This window comes from Pelmatolapia mariae, linkage group LG16_19, assembly GCF_036321145.2.
Source record: "Pelmatolapia mariae isolate MD_Pm_ZW linkage group LG16_19, Pm_UMD_F_2, whole genome shotgun sequence".
NCBI classification, from domain to species: Eukaryota; Metazoa; Chordata; class Actinopteri; order Cichliformes; family Cichlidae; genus Pelmatolapia; species Pelmatolapia mariae.
In genome coordinates, this window is record NC_086241.1 from 24,435,579 (window position 1) to 24,458,069 (window position 22,491).

Sequence of the window (22,491 nt, forward strand, 5' to 3'; positions counted from 1 at the left end):
GTTGTAAATAAATGCTGATAAGTAATGCATAACTAAACATTGGCTCCTCTATAATGTGGTGAGAAATTGTTCCTCCAGGCATTTATTTGGAAAGTCGTTTTCACCGGAAGTCGCGTTCTTCGATTTGGCTACACTGAGGCTGCGCACAACAGCCAGCTCCAACGCCTGCCTTGTGAGTGTGTGTTTGGAGCAGGACTGCAGCGTTGTTGAAAGCATACTGTCTGCCCGCTGAGCTCCTCGGTGTTTTTCATGGAGAACAGATTCACTATCTGCTGATAAATCCGCCCGGGAGGACACAGAAGAGGAGGAGGAGGGAAGAGAGAGGAAGAAGGGAAAAACTGCAGAGGAGAAGAAGCGACAGAGCAGAAGAGGAGGGGGGACTAGGAGGAGGAAAAAAATCGGGACAGGGAAAAATGCCGCAGATTTGACTGAAAAGGTAAGAAAACGTGCGGGATCGATAGCTGCTGTTGTGGATCCCGGAGCTGCCGAGGCTGGGCGGGTCGAGGTTTGCGGTGAAGGGGAGGTTACGGCTGCAGCAGCCGCAGTCTGCAGCTGTGAATGTAGGTCATTGTGTCTGTGGGCCGAGCCGAACCAAGCCGAGACACACCGAGCTGGGCCGGATAAGCCGCAGGAGGACGAAGGTGAAGCCCCATCAGCAGCAGCAGCACCAGGAGGAGGAGGTGGACACAGACTGGTGCTGCAGGGACCAAATCATTTAATCTAACTAATACTACATCTGCTGCAAATAGCACAATGAACACCTTTGTGCCAAATCATAAATGTGACGCAAAGTTTAGCAGAGGAGTAGAACAGAAACAGTAACAGAAGATAGTGGAGCATAAGTTTATACTTTTTAAGAAAGAGGTTAAAATGATAAAATATGTCATGACTGAAAGAATTTTGTTTTACAAAATCTTCAACTAGTCATCAGAACTGTGTGATCAGATGTAATAAAGTAAGGACCCCACAGCTCTCCAGACACCAGATCGACATGACTCACTGTAAGGCCAAAAATAAGAATACTGCAAACACAAAGCTTTAATATAACTCCAAGTTAGAAGCTCGATAAAGTGCTGAGTGTCTGTGTGCCACATCACGTCAAGGTCACTATGTGAATTGCATGATTGCACTCAGCATGTCTGTGTAACTGAATAAATCCGAACACTACACTAAAATTAAAGGAGTTGCAAGCCTGTGTTATGGCTTGCATGGGGGTGATTGCTGTGTCTCAAATTACAAGCAACAGAAAGCAGCTTGGATGGTAAGGAGCTAAATCTACAAAAACGCTGAGATGGAATAAAAAAGAAATAGTTTGACATTTTTCTGTAGAGCCTACATTAAGTCCTCCAGCACTGCTGTAATTAACTGAAAAGCTCAGACTGGTTCTTTAAAGGAGCACAGCACATAGGAGAGTGTGAGAAACAATGCAACAACTGTAGAAAGGGTGGGGGTTAAAAAAAAAAATCACCACAGATGTTAAGTCGGCCGATAAGCTGACAGAAATGCAAACTGACTGATTTACTGGCTGACTGCTTGAACCGTGCTGACATGCCGATGAGGCGGGCAGTAAATCGCAGGCCGAGGCCGGAGCCAAGAATCTGAATCGGCCGGGAGAAGCGCCAGCTGAGAGAAAATCCGCACACGAAAATCACAGTGCTGCTTCGCTGATGTTGCTCTGACACTTCGGAGCTGGACGCAGCTTTTTAGCAGCGACCCCCGGAGCTGTTTTTTATCACCTATGGCTGTTGTGCTCCTGCACTGACTTGCAAGGACGCTGTAAACTCGTTAGCTGTGGGATTTCTGTGTAGTTACTGTGCATTCACATTCTGGTCAAGCACGTCAGAGAGCTGTGGATTAAAGTGTGAGCCTGTGGGCCAACATCTGATCGTGCAGGTTTGAAAACTGTGGTCTAGTGTTGGAGTTTATTGACTATCACGTGTAACTGTGGGCCTCTTTTCCACTAACTCACACTGCTTTTAGCTTTAGAAAGGATACCTTAGACTTAAGGAGGAAAAACCGTCTGCATGTGTGTTTACAGATGTCTGCTGTCACAATGGAAGCGACCACCATCCTCCCCATTCTCAAGAAGAAACTGGCCTTCTTGTCAGGTAAAACACTTGGATTTAAAATAAAATTAAATTAAATATCGACACCTGTTTCCTCAATCCTAGGGTCATTCCAGTTAGCACTGCTGTTTGAGCTGTAATCTGATTCCTCCCCTCTCCCACCCGTCTGCCTGTCACTCTTTAGGGGGCAAAGACCGGCGCAGTGGTCTGATCCTGAACATCCCTCTCAGTTCAGATCAGACCAGCATGGAGGAGCTTAGCGCCACGCTGGACTACCTGCTTAGCATCCCAAGGTACACACAGAGACACGACTGAGGACAGTCTGGTGTGTGTCCCAGAGCAGTTGTGTCACCCGGAGACCGTTGGATTTCACTTTTAATGCTTTTAGACATGTTTGGGTTTTGGCTTGTCAGAGAGGAGCTGCTGGATCTGAACCCCGTGGCTCGAGCGTAGAAATCCAGCTTAAAGGATGATTCTAGTTTATTAAGTGTTACTATTTTTCAGCTCGTCCTTTTTGAGTGTCCCCAGCACGATCTGACAGCTGTAATTCTTGGCAGCTCGACAGGTGATTCAGTCCCATTTTCCATATCTGGCCTCTTCAGCTCACGCTTTGTTTCTTCCAAAACACGCTGGATGAGCTGTTTAAGCTCCTGTAGGTTGTTTATAGCTGACAAACTGGTATATAGATGGACTTGAAAGAGGAGCAGAAATATACCCATTGCTGAGAATGTGTGAATAGCATATAACACAAATAAAAAAAAATAGTCTCAGGCTTTATTTTTGTTACTATTTGTACTGGTGAAGAAAACATAAAGTAGCCTCGGTAGCAGCAGCTTGGTGAGCTGGCCACCCAAATGATGCTCAAACAGGAAACTGTGTATGTAAATGATGGGGTGTGTGTGCGCTGTTGGTAACACACTCCCTCTCTTTGTCTGTGCCAGTGAGAAGTGTAAGGCTCGGGGTTTCACTGTTATCGTGGATGGACGGAAGTCTCAGTGGAACACCGTGAAGACTGTGGTGCTCATGTTGCAGGTAGAAACACATTTAGAGTCCCCGCAGGCTTAAGCTGCATTAATGCATTGGCTGCTATGGGTGTTCTTTAAAAAGCAGCGGGCTAATGATGGCGTTGATGCTGTTTCAGAATGTGATCCCACCTGAAGTGTCGCTGGTCTGCGTGGTGAAGCCAGATGAATTCTGGGATAAGAAGGTGACACACTTCTGCTTCTGGAAGGAGAAAGACCGTCTGGGCTTTGAGGTGAGTCTCTCAGCTGCTTCTGCTTCAGCTTGCAGCTAACTTTACACTTAAAACACGCTCTCTCCGGAGCAGTGGGTTTGTGGATGTTGAAGATTTGTACCTCAAATGAAAAAAAGTCATATTTTGCCTCACGTGAAGCTGGGATTTTCCCCATCTGGGGCCATTTTAAACAAATGGTCGGCGTGTGAGAAGCATTTCTTGTAAACCTCAGATTATTAGAGTGGGGTTTGGTTCCCTTCATCACTGCTCCAACTTTCCATGTGAACACTGCAGATATTCCATATATCCTTAAGAAGAAACAGAGACTAACACTGTTCTATTTTTGCAGTATTATACATGCTTTGCTTTTGAGAAATGGTGACATCTAATCCAAAGCTCTGGCTTTAGATTTCTGTCACACGTGGTGTAAACTCTTAGTTTCCATCTCCAGCCTGTCAAAAATCAGGTTGATTTCCACATGTAGACTTTTAAATTCACAAGCAGCTGCTCACAAGAGCAGGTAGTACTTCTCCTAGCACTTAAGAGGGCCTAACAGCATATGGTGGCTGCTTTGTTTGCTTAGTTTTACACATGCAGTTGTTAAGTTTGCGTGTCGGGATACCTGCTTGTAGGGAAAGAACATCTGCTTGCAATCATGTTTCATCATGCTCATCATTTTATGACAGAAATCCACGGCCACACATCGGCATCAGGGCAATAACTTACAAACTGTGCTCACATCAGCATCGGCTTCACTTTGTGCTTATGCTAAACTTTAGAGGTGGTAGTGGGATCCCTGTAAAACTTAACCTTGTTAGTACTGGTCATTATCAGCAGGCTGCTTGTGCTTTTTTTGGCGTCTCTCGCAGTGCAACGCTCTGCCCTAAGTATAGCCCCACACAGCTGCGTGGCTCCAGACTCCTGTTACTGCGGCTGTGAGAAGTGGTTCTAATATTGTATTTATTTTATTTTCACTTTGTTTTGTGCTGACTCTTAACTCAGTCACTTGTGCACTGGTTACTTTTGAGCCGGTTTATGCGAAATAATCAGTTTTACTATTCATCCTGGAAAATCTTTGGTTTTTAGGATACTTGAAAGTAGAATGGGAGGCAGAGCCTTGAGGTTTCAGGCCCCTCTTCTGTGGAACCAGCTCCCAGTTTGGATTTGGGAGACAGACACCCACTCTTTTACTTTAAGATTAGGTTTAAAACACTTCTTTTCGATTAAAGGATCATGTGGCCCTGAATCCTCTCTTAGTAACTCTGCAGGAGGCTTAGACTGCTGGGAGCTTCCCATGATGCACTGTCTTCACTTTCTGTGTTTATACAACACTTTGTATTTAATCATTACTTAGTATTAATCTCTGGCTCTCCCTTCCACAGTGTGTCTTTTGTCTTGTCTTCTTCCCCTCACCCCCAACCAGTCACAGCAGGTGGCTGCATCTTGCTGAGTGTGGTTCTGCTGGAGGTTTCTTCCTGTTAAAAGGGAGTTTTTCCTTCCCACTATCACCAGGTGCTTGCTCAAAGGGGATCGTGTGATTGTTCGTGTTTTCTGTCTGTTATGTCTTTATATTACAGTATAAAGCACTGTGTGGTGACTGTTGTTGTGATTTGGCGTTATGTAAATAAAGTTGAATTGATTTCTTCTCAGTCACCAAAAGGTCGTTGATGCAACTTTGTGTCCTACTCGTCGATGAAATGGCTGCTTTTACGTCGACTTGGACCAGTTTGAATGTCCCAGTTTTTCTCCGACCTTGGAATGAACCAAACGAGTTTTTTCATTCACATTTTCTTTTCTTCTTGATTTTTGGTTTAAAACACACACACACGTACACACGTACCCTTCTGATCTTTGTTGTCACCCGATATCACGCACAGAGCAAGTACGCCAGTTATAATAACCTTGAGCGTCGTTAACTGTCCTGAGTGCTGCTGGAAACCTGAGACAGGATCAATGGAGTGTGAGTGTGTTTGTGTGTCTGCCTCCTCCTCTATTACAACAGATGGTTTTACCGACAGAGATCAGTAGTCATTGTGACCCAGATTTCCACAGCCACGTTGGCTCCACGATTGTTACCATGGTAACCGGAGCAAGTTGGTTGATCTGTATCGACTTGATAGTTATTAAATGGAGATAATCCGTCACAGTCAATGTTAAGGTGACTTTATTTTAGTAGCGAAGTTTGAGCTTTTTTGGTTTTGTTCTCAGGGCAAGAAATCTCCCTGGTGGTGCGTTTAAGGACACGTGGACATTTCAGAAGTCAGCTCATGAGCAACAGGAACTGCTAAATATTTAAAATGATATGGTCAGAAGAAAGAGAGCTGGTGGTCTCATAAATTACATCTGTCTCATTCAATGTACTGGAGTATTACCGCCCATACACAGACCATCATCACTGAGCTTGTGGCTGATTGCTGGTGGTCTTGCGGTTGCATAGCTAAACCTCTAATATATTTGTTACACTGTCATATCTCAATCAGTTATTTTTTTTTCTTTTCTAAATGTATTAACAGTTGCTTCAAAGTTTAGATAAGTTTTAAGTATGTACCTGTTTTAAGTATGCACTGGCATACCCAGCGGTTATTTTTTTCCCCTGTAGTCGCTACAAGTTGCTGAATTTCACACATGCTGCGTTGTCACTGGTGGCCACATCTCTGCTGTGCACGCCCCTCTGCGCACACGCACACACAGCTGTTAGAGATTCCAGTGACGGTGCTGAAATGTTACTCATCTGAACTATGGAGTGTCTTTGAGGGTGACACAGCAGGGTGTGTGTTGTACAGCTGCTCAAACATCTGACCTCACATTTAAATAAACATGCAGACACACGCTAGTTGAGTCCAGTTCGTCTGCCGGCATCTGTTGCAGTGACAACTGGAAGTTCGACTGGACGCCAGCTGTCTTTGCAGGTTTACTTACAAAGCAGCAATTTAACAAAACAAAACAAAAGGCACTTCATTGTTTGTTCTCTTTTAAAAACTACATTTCAGGAATGCTGAAAGCTTCATCTGCAGATTTAGAAAGCCAACAGAGAAGTTTATTGTGTTCAAAGCAGTCCGCTTGGTTGATGGATCTAAGCAATTGGTGCTCAGTGCAGTGGCTTCTAAATGTCCTCTGAAAACAAGGACTAGTTATGTATGCTCTTCCTCAGACACCTACGTCTCACAGGAGGGCTCCTGAGACATGAACACACAGACTGGCTCCCTGGCATGTGAAAGAGATTTAAGAAACTGTGCTTAATCCACCAATCACTGATATCAGAGCCTCAAATTAGACAGACTAACATGATTTTAAATGTAAGGATTGTTTATTGGATTAAGAATCCGTAGCAGTCAGTGACTGACGCGTAGAATCCATGGACATCACCATATGCTGTGTTTCCTCCCTAGAGCTGCTCTGCTCGGCCTTTGCTGCAGACGCATTCAGTCACTGCATGTTTGTGAGTCTTTCTGTGTTCAGTTTTGTATTTAATAACTGAAATCCACGCTCTGCTGGGCTGAAATCAGGTGACTGACTTGGCCGCTAAAAAATTCTTGATTTCTTTTCATCGAGACACTCTTGGTTTGTTTTTGCAGTATGCTTTGGGTCATTATCGATTTACACAGTGAAGCACAGTCCGATCAGTTTTGCAGTATTTGTCTGAATCTGAGCAGAGACTTTAGCCCTGTACACTTCACAATTCATCCTGCTTCTCCTATCAACAGTCACATCATCAATAAACACATCATTCATCGGTTCAGGACTGTGCAGGTGTTTTTTTTTGTGTTTTGTTTTGTTTTCTTCCAGTTTCAGGTTCATGCCGGAGGACTAATTGGCATTCTATGTATTAAAACCTGTAATTCCACGGAGTTAATGCAATCCTTTAATTAGTTGAATTCAAGCTGATATTCTGCACTTCAGTGACACGTTGATTGTTTGATTGAAAATCCTCTGTGGTGGCAAAAAAAATTGTATTTGTCCAACAAATTATGGACTTGAATGTATACGGTTTATTGACATGCCCTACTTCAATCCAAATAAAATATCCTGGGTGGATGCTCATTCATGTCCCATGTAGCCTTACGTTACACATTTACACAAATTGATCCACATAAAAGCCTCAACAAATCAATAGATAATCAACAAGTTGCCTTGGTGTCTTACCACATTAATGAAACTTTGAGATTCGGCTGATAGAAAGAAAGTCGTTGTGTGTGCCTGTGTCTTTCTGAAGACTCTCTTCCAAGTCTGTAGCTCAGTTTCCCTGCTGGTTGTGTGGTTTCAAAATTCAAGACATATAAGAGTGTCTCGTGGTAAATGGATGAAGTACTGCCTAACAACCGTCTTGAAATAGTCTGCCCTCAACGTTCCTTTTTCTTCTTCCTTTTTTATTTTTTGTGCCTTTTTGTGTTAGCTTGCAGGTACAGTTGAGTGTGCCTCTATTTAGTTTTGTGGTGCGTGCGGGTTGCATATCGATGTGCAGATCACAGCTGCAACTAGTACGGCCAGATTTATATTCACTGGAGGCCAGATTTGGGCCCTTGGGCCTTTAGTTTGATGCCTGCTGTTACATATATGTGATGAAGCCACTAATTAGTAAATGCTTCTAACAAAAGGTATGATTTCCAAAACATTAATAAAGCATTTCTTTTAAAACGTCACACAAACTGTAAATCTGAAAGTAATATTGAGTAAAATAGACTGTCTGTCTGGATGACTTAGAATTTCTGAAGTATTCTGTAGTTTAGTATTAGTTTCTATAGTTCAGGTTGACCTCTGTGTTACTTCTATATTGAAACCTACATGACATTCCTCAAAATTGCACACAGTGTGTTTAGTGTGTTTCTCCCTACAGATATACTCATGTGTTGCATGTTGGCATCTCTGCTTCCTGTCAGGTGATCCTGGTTTCAGCCAATAAGCTGACTCGTTACATTGAACCGTGTCAACTGACGGATGATTTCGGAGGAAGTCTGGACTATGACCACAGCGACTGGCTCAACAAGAGACTGGTATCTATTTTTTTTTTTTTTTTTTTTTATGCTTTCAAGGTATTTCTGTAACTTAAAATATTTGTTGCGATGGTAACCTGGCACCAGAACTGAGTGTTTGGCTTTGTTGTAGGTTTTTGAAAAGTTCACGAAGGAGTCTACGTCACTGCTGGACGAGCTGTCGATCATCAATGATGCTGATAAAAGCAGCTCAGTGGACAAGGACAAGTATGTATACACACACACACACACACACACACACACACACACACACACACACACACACACACACACGTCTACAGTTTAAACCAAACTGAGGACAGACGGGTGAAGTCCAGAGCCGTGTGTCTTGTCTGTCCTCTGCAGATCTGCCGACTGTGCCCTCTTGCCATCGTTTGATCCTGAGACTGTCCTTCAGACTGGTAAATATACGTTTTCTTTACTTTATCCTCTTTCAGCAACTAAGATTATGTAAATCTGATTGCAGTTGTACTGCTGGACTAGCAGGTAAAATACACGCAACTCTCGATAGTAACAACACCCAGCGTGAGGAGGCATTCAAGTTTTTTTTTAAGCCTCTTTAAATGATCTTTAAATGAAAATCAGGTAGTGGACATTTGTGAATGGAAAAATAATGTAGTGCATTCCTCTTCTTTTCCCCATTGAGGTCCAACCTACTTCTTCACAAAGCACACAGTGATGTCTACGATATCTCCTAAAGCACGACGATAAACTGTATCAAGCTTTCAGGTCAAGCAGGCGGCAGGAGGATAGAGAATATCTTGATAATGAAGCACAGACATGATGGTTGACTGAACAATCATTCTGCTCTTCTTGCCGCAGAAACATACAATTCTAACACAGGAAAAATTAATAGAGCATGTTTAAATACATCAAATGTTGACTGGAGTGCTTTACAAAGACGTGACAACTACAGCTTGCCAAGAGCACAAACAGTCTGTCTGCAAGTTTTTGGGCAGTGACACAATTTAAAGTAATTTTGCTTTTATAGACCACCGCAGCAGAATGATCATTTCGGAGGTCGAGGCATTTTGCATAATCTTTGCTACAGTGTGCTTGGGTGTGTGTGGGTGCTGCACACTGTGGAAATAAAACAAATAAGCACAGATATTTCTTAAAGATTTCAAAGATGTCAGCCACGCTGGGTGCTCTAGTGGGGCTGTTTTTAAGGTTATTTGCTGATTAAAATCTGTATTTTAACTGGTAATGTTGAATGAAAAGTGCTGATTGATAAGGCAGGTGGGCGTTCCACTCCCACTCGAGACTCTCTATCCACTTGATTGAGTTCTTAGATTCTAGAAAGTGGTGGTTTCGCAGTTCAGTAAGTACAGCGGAGGTATTAATGATTAGCCAGTCAGCACAACACACTTGGCTTCTGCAGTCCTGAGCCATGGGCACAAAACTGGAAGAACACACACAACCATTTTTCAAACGGTAAAGACACTAGTTTTTTCAGGTTATTTAATGCAAAAAGAAATAATTTTGTACTCATAAATATACACGGAGTAGTGTGTCATTATGTCTTCTAACAAACTGTTGCACTGTCATAAACTTAGAATGAATTCATTAAAAACCCCAAAACATATGAGCTTGTGCTAGTTTGTAGAAGCTACATCTTGCCTCTCTTGAAAACAGTGGCTGGAGCTGGCTAGAGATCGGCCACATTATTTAAATCCATTTTAAAGACAGATTCACTAATGCGGGCTAACAGCAGCTAACACAGGCTATCAGCAGCAAAAAAGGCAGCGCTTGCTGACAAAAAAGTTGAGGACATCCTCAACAAATCACCTCAGTATCGCTGTCATCAAACAGAAGCGATCTTCACTAATTCATCAACTCATATCGGACTCCTTTCACAAAGTTTTACGGCCTCCTCCAGAGTAAAGGGATGTGGACACATATCGATAGCTGGGATAAACAGCAAACTGACAGCCTACACTTACTACAGATGAATGGCAGGCAGAGTTGTTTGTCCTACAGTGGCTACTGTAGCTCGGATTATGCATTTGAATTGGGAGCGGAAAGAAAACAGGACTCAGTTGACTGCAATCTGCGATCTATTGAGATTTACTGGTGAGATTTTACTCACTGTACCTTTAAACAAAGCAAGCTGTGTGGTTTTTGTTTTCTTTTCATCATTGCATTTACAAGGAATGTTTTTTTTAAATATGTTTTTTCCATTGCAAGTTTGCTGCCATCAAAATCTAAAGAACACACTGAAAACATAGGAAGGATGGATGTGTTGACTGTACAGAGTGGCCTATGATTGTGTGTGTGTGTGTGTGTGTCTTGGGCTGAGGTGAAAGGAGTCTTTGTTTGTAGTACCAGCCTCCTCCCTCCAGCCGCTCCTTTCATAATTTAGCAGCATTTACACAAGCATTGACTGATTATTGCTTCTGATGCTTTTATATCACCTTTTTAAATCTCAACCCGCCTCTCTCTCTCTCTCTCTCTCTCTCTCTCTCTCTCTGTCTGTCTCTCTGTCTGTCTGAAGGTCACGAGTTGCTGTCGGAGCTGCAGCAACGACGTTTTAACGGCTCAGAGGGAGGAGGAGGAGGACAGGGAGGTGAGCAAGCAGCTGTCAGTCACCCAGATGTCGCTGTGCTGGCTCAGCTCAGACAGAAGGGTGATGCATAGATTAATTAAGAGGTGTCCTTTGTTTTCTCTGGAGTTTGGCGCATGAATGCAGCCATTCATTTCCTGGAGAGTACTATGCACTGTGTACAGTACAGTCTGATGCAGTGTAAGTGGATGCTGTGTTGGCTACCGGAGTTCTGTGTAGCATTGTTTAAGAACTACTGAACATCACAGCTGAGGCCTCAGCATCCACTAATTCAGTTCATACTGATCTGCTTCTACTGTGGTATGTCTTCAAGAAGCTGCACATGTAGAATCATCACAAATTTTTTTAAACAAAGTGCTGTGAGGTAAATGCAATATAGCATCGTCAGACCTGATGAGACTAAACCTTACACTGGGAGAGAGCCAGAAAAGTTGCTAGCCATTGTTTGCAACCTGTGAAAAATAACAGGCCCAGTGAACGAGAACTGTGATTTGAAACATGGAGGTTTTCTTTTTTTTTAAATTACAGACATGTTGGTAAAAGTATAACCATGGAAATGAAAGTAAATTTAGATGGAACCCTTCTAAATTCTAGCCCATTGTGTTTTTGTTTTTTGTTTTTTTTTTTTACACCATTGCTTCAGTTTTTTGGATTTGGAGCATTTGTTGATGATCTTTTAAGATCCCAGCTTTTCAATCAGGATGAGCTCTGGACTCTTTTCTTTTTCAGTCATTCTGTTGTAGATTTGCTCCTGTGCTTGGGATCATTGTCCTGCTGCATAATCCACATTTGACTAGAATAATTTGGTATGCAGAGGGGTTCATGAACAATTCAGTGACTGCAAGCTGCCCAGGTCCTGTGGCTGCAAAACCAGCCCAAATCATCACTCCTCCATCACTGTGTTTGAAAGTTGGTAAGAGGAGTTTGATTTTCACCAAATGTGGTGCTGCGCGTTACAGCCAAACATCTCCAGTGTGGTGTCGTTTGTTTGTCCAAAGAACATTGTTCCAGAAGTGTTGTGGTTTGTTCAGATGCAGCTTTTCAAACCTAAGTCGTGCTTCCATGCTTTTTTGAGGCTTTCTCCAACCCTTCAACACAAACCATACTTGTAAAGTCTTTTCTAATTGCACTGTCATGAACTTATGAGATGCCACTTTTGAGGGTTTTTTCTTTCCCTCAATATATTACATGGTCTGACTTTAGAGTGAATTTGCTGGGACATCTATTCCTGGGAAGTTTGAGACATTGTATTAAAAACAACTGAATGTTCCAGTGCAGCAAACGTCCCAAACTACTTCTTTAGAGAGGTGCTCACACTTGCAGATGATCAGTTTAGTTTATTTCCTCCATCCACCTTAGCTCAGTTTTCAGATTGTGAATTAATCATTAAAGTTTAGAGAGACAGTGATAAAGTTTTATTTGAACAGTTCATTTTATAGTGCCGGGGTATCCTACACGAGAGAGCTGATATTTCAGTTTCCTGATGAGGAACCATTGCCAGCACATTTTGTAAGAGTAGATAAGAGATGCGAAATGCTAAAATCCCACAGACCTTCTTCCTGACCTCTCTCTGAACTTCAGGTCCAGCCTGGTGTCCAATGGAAGAGGAGCTGCTGGCTCAGCCTCAGGTGATGAAGCTGCTGGACTCCCTCAGAGAGCAGTACACCAGATACCAGGAGCTCTGCAGGCAGCGAAACAAACGCACCCAGCTAGATGAGATCCACGCCAAAGTCATGCAGGTAACGCGCACACATGCATCGAGTGTCCATCTCAATATATTTCAGTTTCATGTGTAAACACTGCTGCGTTTCATCCTTTTTAGTCTTTTTAGCAACTTTTATTTTTGACCCTTGGTGTCAGTGAGCTGCTCACTGCTCAGCAGCACTTGAGGGCGAGATGAAGTAAACTCTCTTGTTTGTGGAGTTCTTTCAGCTGCAGGGTCTGATGGTTAACACCAGTGTCTTGGAGATGAGCCTAGGGTTGCCATAGTAACTGAAAAATGTCGGTCACTAGCTCTGAGGATTTGAGGTAGTTGTGGAAGGTTGGCCTAGATCTTGATCAAACTGTTCATGTGTGTGCGTAAGCTCTTCAAGGCATCACTGACCTGATAAATACAATTAAGTTATGATCTTGACACACACACAAACACACATCTGGATAAGCGGTTACTGTGCTGTAGAAATACAAGCACACAGACAGCCTTCATACTGATAGCTGTAACTTTACTCGCATAGTTTTTAGATTATTGAGTAAAATGATGATCATGCAAATACTGTTTTCCAGGGAAACCTTACACATTTCAGACCCATCACCAGTTCTGCACATGAAGCCCACTTTCTTGATGTGTGTCACAGGTGTTGGCATCCTGGTCCTTGTATTTAAAACTCACTACATGAACAGGCAGACTGGGTTTAGAGTTTGTGAGAAGTGAGCATTTACCAGACAGAGGCGGTCCTTTTTAAAGGAAACATAGGTTTGCATGGTGAAGAAGGGGGGAAAAAGAACAAGTGTGGCTCCACTCTTTGATGTTGACAAGGAGAAATCCTAATTGCTTACACATTGGTTTACTTTACACTGATCATTCTAATTTAATTCTCAAGCTTGTATCTAATAAAATCACATGTGATGATGTATACTGATATCATGTCTGACAGCAGTAGGTTCAAAGATCCTGCTGGTCACTCTGCTGCTCTGAGATGCACCGAGGCTCCTGTTGGAGAGTGAAATGATCCAGAAGTGCATGCAAGCCAGATGCTTGAGTGGCTCTAGTACCTAGGCCGTTTGAGTACAGTAAACTCATTGCCATGTTCACGAAACCAGTTTGAGATGATTTGAGCTTTGTTACATAGTTGGCTATCGTTCTGGAAGCAGGAAAGAGATGGATATAGTCAGCAGCAATACAGTTAGGCTGTGGCATTTAAACGATACTCTGTTTGATGTAATGGGCCTAAAGTGTGGCAAGAAAAGATATCCATTACACCATTAAGCCATCAGCAACAGCCGGAATTTTTAATACAATGCAGGATGAATTCCTGCTTTCTTGTTGTTTATGCCAAATTCTGACCCTATCATCTGAATGTGACAGAAGACCAGGCAAAGCTTTTCCTGTCTTCTCTTTCTGATTTTGTGAGCATCTGTGAACTGTAGCCTCAGCCTCTGCCTTTGGCTGACAGGAGTGGTACCCAGTGTGGTCTTCTGCTGCTATAACCCATCTGCTTCAATGTTTTATTACGTTCAGAGATGCTCTTCTGCATACCTTGATTATAGCAAGAGGTTATTTGAGTTACTGTAGCCTATTTTCACCCAGAGAACTGCTGCTGACTGGATGTTTTTTTTCTTTTTTGGGCCATTCTCTGTAAACCCCAGAGATGGTTTTGTGGGGGGAAATCCCAGCAGATCAGCAGTTTCTGAAATGCTCAGACCAACCTGTCTGGCATCAACAACCAAGATATGCTCAAAGTCTTCAAAGTTCTCATTCTGATGCTCACCTTGAACTTCAGCAGGTCGTCTTGATCACATTTACATGCCTAAACACATGGAGTTGCTTCCATGTTATTGGCTGGTAATTTGTATTCAGTGTGTCTAATGTAGTGGCCCATAAGAGGAAAGACTTTCTTTTTATTTATTATTTTATTAACATCACTTTATTAAGCAGTGTAGTTAATGTAGTCAGATTCTTTGAGCACTGGGCTTCGCTGTGGTTTCCCTTAAGTTCTTTCAAATTCTCCTTCATGCATTATCGACCTCACATTGAAGTTGCTGACAGAATCATTGCTTTTTAACTGGAAGCATGAAAGAAAATGGTAATAAAAATAGCCAAATTCAGCACAGATGCTTCAGTTTCAGTGTACTGGCTCTGTGTGAGATGTCAACCAAATGTACATGTTTTCTTACATTTTTATGGTCACCATTTTTCAAGTTTGCCGGCTTGCGAAGGTACCCAGAGTAGATTGTCCTCCTGACTCTGTAGGAGATCATGTATTTTGTGTTTCTTTCTCCCAGGTGGTCACCTGGCTGCAGGGTCCGGGTTCAGAGCTGCTGAAGACTCAGCAAATGATCGGGGACTCGATGCGATCAGCTCAGGCTCTGCAACAGAAACACGAGGAGATCGAGAGCCAGCACAGTGTAATGAAACACACACATCATCGTGATCAGAATCATGTGATTTGAACAATCTGATGAGTCGGCTGCTGTTTTTAGTTTCCCTGTTAAAAGATCACAGAAACTCGCTTTTGATGTTTGAGGACTGTGAGGCGTGAGCTAATTCTGTCTCTCGCTATGTGTACAGGAGTGGTTTGCTGTTTATGTGGAGTTGAACCAGCAGATTGCTGCCTTGCTCAGCACCGGAGAGGAGGAGGAAGTGGCCGAGCTGAAGGCGCTGCAGCAGCAGCTGAGCGACGTCTGCTACCGCCAGGCGGCTCAGCTGGAGAGCCGACAGAACGTCCTGCAGGCAGCACAGGGCTTTCACAGCACCACGCAGGAGGTAAAGCACAGTCTTAGCCTTGCTAGGCTATTAGCCTAGCTCGATCAGCAGCAGAAATCTAACCTATAATATTGTGTCTAGCCGTTATCCAGGATGGGTAGACCTGTGAAAATGCTAATGACTTCTTCAGACTGATCCAGGTTTGTTGTTTGTCTCTGCAGTTGTCTCAGCAGTTGGACGGTCTGCTGGGCATGCTCTGCGCTGATGTGGCTCCAGCTGATGGAGCATCTATTCAACAAAACCTCAAACTGCTGGAGGAGAAGCTGCAGACTGTTGGTTTGTACCCAGAACAATCAATCTCCTTGTTTTCCGTCAGGATAATTAATGGTTTTCATGAAGCTGCTCCGTCACATTAACCATCTCCTCCAATGCAGAGGCAGGTCTTGCCTCGCTGCGACAGAAGGGGGCGTTGTTGCTGGAGCAGATGTGCAGCCAGCCGTCCTGGCCTCTGGAGGAAACGGAGAGTCCAACCACAGAACAGCAGGACGGCGTTCAACACATCCAGTCTGTGATGGAGGACATGCAGCTTCGCAAGCAGAGGTTACTTTTGTCTTGTTTTGCTACAGGGAGGGGTGAGTGAGGGTTTTTTGGGGCGGCTTTTTTGCCAAGAAGTGAAGCTGTATTTAACTCCCCACTTAAAGCTAGAGTCAAAAACTGCCTGTTCCCACTCCTAACAGGATAAAAACCAAAGCCGATTTCTGAAGTCCCCGATCCTGATTGTGGTTCCCTCAGAGCTCACTCATGCGATAATCCTCAAAAAATGAGTGAATAAAGCTTAACGGCTAAGGAAGAACAAAAAGAGTTGCTTGCTTCTGTGCAAAATGCATGTGGATATTTAAAACAAATACTGCTGTCCTTTTATTTATATTTTAACAAGGCTAATATCATGTTTTAAATAAATTCCAGAAATATCAAATGCTTTACACAGTGAACTTTCCAGTTTTGGGCTTCATCTACATTCTGGGTTTTCTCGTTTACACCCACAAAAAAGGGAGCTGTTCTAATGAGAAACTTTCTGTTGAAATATTAAACTTTTCTCTTCCCTGTCCTCTGGCTCCACCTTCAGGACAAACTTTGTATTGCCGCTCCATTAATGGTTCAGATTCTGAGGTATGTGGTTTGTTTGTGGTAGTGCCAGCGGTTTACACAATTAGCTAACAAGCAAACCCCCCCAGGAGATTAGACACAGTTCCCTGTGGTGTTGTGTCAGGAAGAGCATGTGGTGTGAAAATCTGTTCTGTTGCTTGTTTTCCAGACTTAAAGGCATATTTAACTGTGTGTGTTGCAGATGTGAGGACATGGTGGACGTAAGGAGGCTGAAGATGCTACAGATGGTCCAGCTGTTTAAATGTGAAGAAGATGCTTTGCAGGTGAGGAATGCAACACAAAACGCAACAAAACACACACGCATATGTGGATTTCATGTGTTTATGTTATGATTCATTTGTGCATGCATCTGGTTAGGCAGTGGAGTGGCTCGGTGAGTTGTTGGACGCCTTGTTGAAGACTCACGTCAGGCTGGGAGACAACTCTCAGGAGACCAGGACCATGCTGGACAAACACAGGAAGTTTGTGGATGTCGCTCAGGTGAGACGCTTCACTTGATCTTTAGCTAACGCTGTGGTTCCCAAACTTTTTTTGCTAGGCCCCCCTTTGTTTTACAAGAAAAATGTCCCCCCCTATATTTTGCTCCATTGCGGTTTATTTCACACCTCAAACATTTAGTAAACAATTAAGCAAATACAAGTACTCTGCAATAAATTACAGGTAGTAAGAAAGTAAACTACAAACTCTTTTATGCTATGTCCTACACGGGTATTTTTGAAAACGCAGCTGTTTCGGCCACACGTAAACGGCGTTTCGAATCACCGAAAACTGAGATTTTTTTAAAAAAAACCTCCTTTTTTGCGTTTACGTGTGGACGAGGAATACAGAGTTCGTCACGCAACGTCAAAGGTATGTGCCTTTTTTCACGTCACGCTGTGCGCCACGTTATTGTTTACATGAGATGAATTGCAGAATGGCAGATAGAGACAATACTGTTAATCTGACTGTCTGCAGGTTTTACACGCTTACATATACACACGCAGTTACTGTCCCTCCATTTAGAAAGGCAGAGGCGTCACGGTGTGATTATTTTACGTGTCGTTGCTTTTTTCCTGTGTAATAATATTCAACATTGCTATCAATACATTTTTCAAAAAATGCCTGTCTGTGCAAAATGGGTTCAAAAACATAAACAACTGTGGGATACTGTTTGTCCGGGATTTGAACCGGGGGAACAAATCGTGGCAGGATCAGCCTGATATTATTTGTATCCCACTGTAACTTTACTGTATAAAGAGCTAACATCTCCAAAATGTCAGGAGTAGTTAGTCATTACAACAAGTGTTCATGAACTAAAAATCAAGAATGCGGGATACTGTTTGTCAGTGATTTGAAGAGCCCAGCGCTCCCGACGAAGGTAAAACCAATTCTGCAGGGGAGACCTACCTTGGCACTTGTGCAGGTGAAACCAAAGGGAAGATATGCTTCATCATATTTTCTAGTCTTTGGCTTAGAATGAAGTTGGTTTGGAAACATATTCAGCGATGCTTCATCTCCTGCTTTGCGTTTGTGTGGGCGCCCCGTGCTAGCAGTGTCCAAGCGTTTTTGGGTCCCCCCCCCCCCCCCCTTTTCATACGCCCCCCTAGGGGGCGGGCCCCACACTTTGGGAAGGTCTGAGCTAACGTAAAAAATCCAGCTGATGTACCTAAACATCAGCTTGACAGTGCTCATAACGTTTTTGCCTTATTCCTCATGTCTTAGTGTTTTGTGTATTTTTCACACTTAAATGTTGGAAATCATCAAACAAATTTAAATATTAGACAGAGACGACCCTGATTACTGCCAGAGCTGCTGAATCAAGACTCATCAAGGCAACACATCAAGCCACGATCTAAATAAACAGTTTGGAAAAGGTTACAAAGTCATTTTTAGTCTTTTGGTACTCCAGTGAACCACAGTGAGAGCCATTATCCACAAATAGTGTCAACTTGAAACAGTCGCAAACCTTTCATGAATGGCCGGTTGAGCAAAATTACTCCAAGCGTGCAGCGACCACTCATCCAGGAGCTCACACAAGAACACAGAACAACATATCTAAAGAACTGGAGGCCTCACTTGCCTCAGTTAAGGGCAGAGTTCATGATTTAACAATGAGAGAGACTGAAGGCTGAACAAAAAGAACTCGTCAAAAAATATCTTAATGATCCCCAAACTTTTGAGAACATGCTCTGTAGACTGACAAAAGTTTAACTTTTTGTAAGGTTTGAGTCCTTTTACATCTGGAGTGGAACAAATACAGCATTTAATAAAACAAACATACCAACAGTCAAACCTGATGGTAGTAGTTTGATGGTCTGTGGTTGCTTTGTTGCTTCAGGACAAGCTCAAGCACACTTGGATTATGTAGAAGGAACATTATCTGAAACACAACAGCAAGTCCACCTCTGAATGGCTCAAAACACGAAAACAAAATGATTCTTTTGGAGTGCTCTAGTCAAGTCTGGACTTCAATTCAAGATGAGATGCTTTAGTATGACCTTAATAGGCACTCAAACTCTCCAAATAGCTGAAAATTGAAACATTTTGCAAAGAAGCCATACTAAATTAGTTTCATCTTGCTGGAAGAGTGTCCAAACCAGTTTCATGGAAATCCCTTTGCTAGTTTAAGGCTGGCTACTCAGAACCAAGACTGTGACGCTAATGATGCCAAAGGATCACAAATGTCGTTCGGGTTTCATCATCCAGGTGCTGTTTCTCTCTGAATGTCTGCACAAAATGAAGTGCAGTCAGTCTAACAGTTTATGATATTTAAATATTAATATTAGATGTTATTGAACTGAATATGTTTCTGTCTTCTTGTTCCTTCAGAGCACCTACGATTATGGCCGCCAGCTGCTGCAGGCCACCGTCGTCCTCTGCCAGTCACTGCGCTGTACGACGCGCTCGTCTGGAGACACTCTGCCTCGCCTCAACAGAGTCTGGAAACAGTTCAGCGTTAGCGCCGAGGAGCGACAGCAGAGACTGGAGCTGGCTCTCAACTTCCACACTGCTGCTGAGAGGGTGAGAAAAACACTTTTAAACTGTCAGATGTTACATCAGTGTCAAGTCTGGACGCGTCAGCATGCCAGTATTGACTAAAAATAAGCCACACGGTTATTTAAAGTCTAAATTGTATGTTTATTATTGTCCAGGTGTTACAGCAGGAACGTGTGGAGGCAGAGTCTTTAGATGAAGTCGACTCTTTGGGCAAAACTCTGCTGGACAGACTGACCATGCCTGTGATCTTCCCTGATGGGTACGTACACATTCATTTGACTTATCTGAATTATGACTTTATATGTTTAATGCTATCCTAAATCATGCAAACACTTATTTGGCTATCTAGAGCCACATGAATTCACTTTGCTTTTGTTACCAGTAATTACTGGTATAAACCTAACATAAAGAGCCAATTATAAACACAGAAATGTAATAAACTACCTCATGGCTTACAGGTGTCATGTCACAGCAAGATACTCTGAAACATGACTGCATTATCAAACCTGATGAGTTCAGTTTTCAGTTAAATTCTGTTTTATTTATATAGGACAAAATCACAACTGCAGTCACCTGAAGGCCCTTTATATTGTAAGGTAAAGACTTTAAAATAATACAGAGAAAACCCCCAACAATCAAACGACACCCTTTGAGCAAGCACTTGGCAACAGTGGGAAGGACAAACTCCCTCTTAACTGAGAGCTGGTTTCACAGGAGAGGGGTGTGGGTGTGAAAACTGAAGGCTCTGCCTCCCGTTCTACTTTTAGATATCTTAAGAACCACAAGTGAGCCTGCAGTCTGAGAGTGAAGTCCTCTGTTGTGGTGATATGGTACTGTAAAGTTTTTAAGATGAGATCAAGACCGTGTGTGCAAGGGGAAGGATTGTAAATTTGATTCTGAATTTAACTGGGAGCCATTGAAGAGAAGCCGATATGGGATGCTCTCTATTTCTAGTCTCTGTCGGTAATACCGTAAAGCCAATTCATAATTGGGGTTCTTGTGATTTCAGGAGCGAGCAGTTCTTTGGGAGTCCCAGTGACACGGCGGCAGCAGCAGAGGGTGTCAGAGAGCGCCTCCTGTTGGTGGAAGAGCGGCGGCTGCAACTGCAGGAGGCGAGGCTGCACAATGATGGGGATGAGGGGGAGGAAGAGGTGTTGAATGGGCAAGATGCAAGACTAGATGTAATCGGCGAGGAACTTAGTGAGAAAGAAGACCAAGATGAAGAGGAGGAGGATGCAGGGCAGCGAGAAGAAGATTTGGAGAGGGCTACACAGGATTGCTAATGGATCGCTGACGATGTAAAACCGAGCAGCCTTAATGAAGCCTGTCAGCGAAGGGCTGCTGATTTCTACAGACCTCTCATGTTCTCGCCTAGGGCAGGATCGCCTTCTGTCGGCTGCTTCTCTTACTGCAGCGGCTTTCCCTACATTAAGACTACACTGCACCATCAGCATCACTGCTTAACACTTCCTGCAAGAGGATAAACATGTTGGACACCTTTCCTCCATCTGGTTCTGGAAGATCAGGCATAACAAATGTAAAATACTGGAATTGTTTACTGGAATGTCTACTCCTTTGATGATAATCAACTGTAAAATAATCCATTTCAGGTGAGAATAGTCCCAGCTTGTATCTAACTGCTTCCTCCTCCTCCTCAATCCCTACAGTAGACAGAGCTTCTATGGTGCTTACCCCAGCTTCCTGTTGGTCTCATTCCTGCATCAACAGTCCTGATACTTTAGTACAAACAGGCTGGGAAAAAAAAGCTTCTGTCCAGCTTTCTGGAACTCAAGGAAATGTTTAAAGTTCAAAAAGGCATCAGGAACAAATTTCATTCGGTGTAAAGTAAAATGTTTGTACTCGTTGGAATTTGTTTTAAAGTCTACCTGAAGTTTAAAATTTTCTCGACATTATTCACCTTATTCCTAGCGTCATGTTAGCGGCGTGCTACACGCATCATTCCTTTTTTCCAGCAATAAAAACTCTTATAATAATGAATAATGCAGGAATGCAGCCTGTTACACCTTAAACAGTACATCATATATAGAATAAGGACACCTGCCTTCTGCTACCAAGGGTTCAGAGAAAGTGGCATCAGATAGAGTAGTAAACTGCGTTAACTAATACTCGGCTCAGATAAATTATGCTAAGTGAAAATGGCTTTTAGGCTCTTATTTGGATGAAGTTCTTTCTGCTTTAACATAAAAAAACATAAAAGCAAAAGTCCAACTTTATTTTCTTGGACACAGGGAAAAAAAACAACTTTGACCTGCAAGAGCAGGGCTTCACAGACAGAAGTTAGCATTAGCATATCCGAGCTTTTCAGATGCTTCATTTTATGTTACATGAGCCACTTAGTAGATGGCAGAGCTGTGTTCCTACAAATAACTTAGTAAAGGTAAACATGTACTAAAGGACTGACTTAAGTAACCAGCAAACTTTGCATCTGTAGTTTAAACAGAGTAACATGGGAATAGGAAACGGTGTCTATGGTTCAGCTTCTAGGAGGCCATTTTTTTCATCAAGACACACCATCAGGTACTGTTTTAAAGATCATGAATGTGCATACCTTTTTTCAGTTTCTGGATGAGCAGCTACCATTAATTTTCTGCTAATGAGTTTTAACTCAACAGTGAAGGCAGAGACTGTTTGACGTGGCTTGCTTTAGTGTGGCTGAGTCAGCAGTTCTCACACTGCTTTGTACAAATGAGTGGGTGTAGTTTCTTTTTCAAAGTGATCCCATTATCCTGTACGTGAGTCATGATCCAGGATAAGGAGATGGATCACTCTGATCATAGCTGGGGTCGAGCAGTGTGTGTGACTACAGCGGTTAGTGTGATGTAATAAAGTATATCAAAATGTAAATGTCAGATTATTCATTTAATACAGTTTTATATTGATCATGGACTGACATGCTATATCCAGATATATATTTAGGGTTTTGGCTCTTAGAACACTGCCCCGTTTTTTTTTTTTTTCTTTTAAAAACATTTCGTCAAAATATTGTTTTTGTATTCTTTTTAAACTCTTGTGGAGGAGGGGTTTCGGGCCTTCATATCTGTAGTTACACA

General features: G+C 42.7%; 1 protein-coding gene across 1 annotated transcript; it reads left to right on the top strand.

Moving 5' to 3' along the window:
* The first annotated feature begins 152 nt into the window (after nt 1-152).
* On the top strand, nt 153-22,465 carry sestd1 (SEC14 and spectrin domains 1). Its single transcript, XM_063499088.1, has 19 exons — nt 153-436; nt 2,039-2,108; nt 2,251-2,359; nt 3,008-3,098; nt 3,208-3,321; nt 8,178-8,291; nt 8,404-8,498; nt 8,637-8,692; nt 10,786-10,857; nt 12,436-12,593; nt 14,857-14,979; nt 15,143-15,337; nt 15,499-15,613; nt 15,712-15,877; nt 16,626-16,707; nt 16,802-16,924; nt 19,253-19,444; nt 19,576-19,679; nt 20,430-22,465. The coding sequence occupies exons 2-19, from the start codon at nt 2,039-2,041 to the stop codon at nt 20,701-20,703; spliced, it is 2,253 nt and encodes a 750-aa protein (XP_063355158.1). The 5' UTR covers nt 153-436; the 3' UTR covers nt 20,704-22,465.
* Nucleotides 22,466-22,491: the final 26 nt, after the last annotated feature.

Coding starts and splice junctions, on each gene's coding strand:
- sestd1 (XM_063499088.1), top strand. CDS start 2,039: ATGTCTGCTGTCACAATGGAAGCGACCACCATCCTCCCCATTCTCAAG. Junction 14,980..15,142: donor AGATCGAGAGCCAGCACAGT/GTAATGAAACAC, acceptor CTATGTGTACAG/GAGTGGTTTGCTGTTTATGT. Junction 19,680..20,429: donor CCTGTGATCTTCCCTGATGG/GTACGTACACAT, acceptor TTGTGATTTCAG/GAGCGAGCAGTTCTTTGGGA.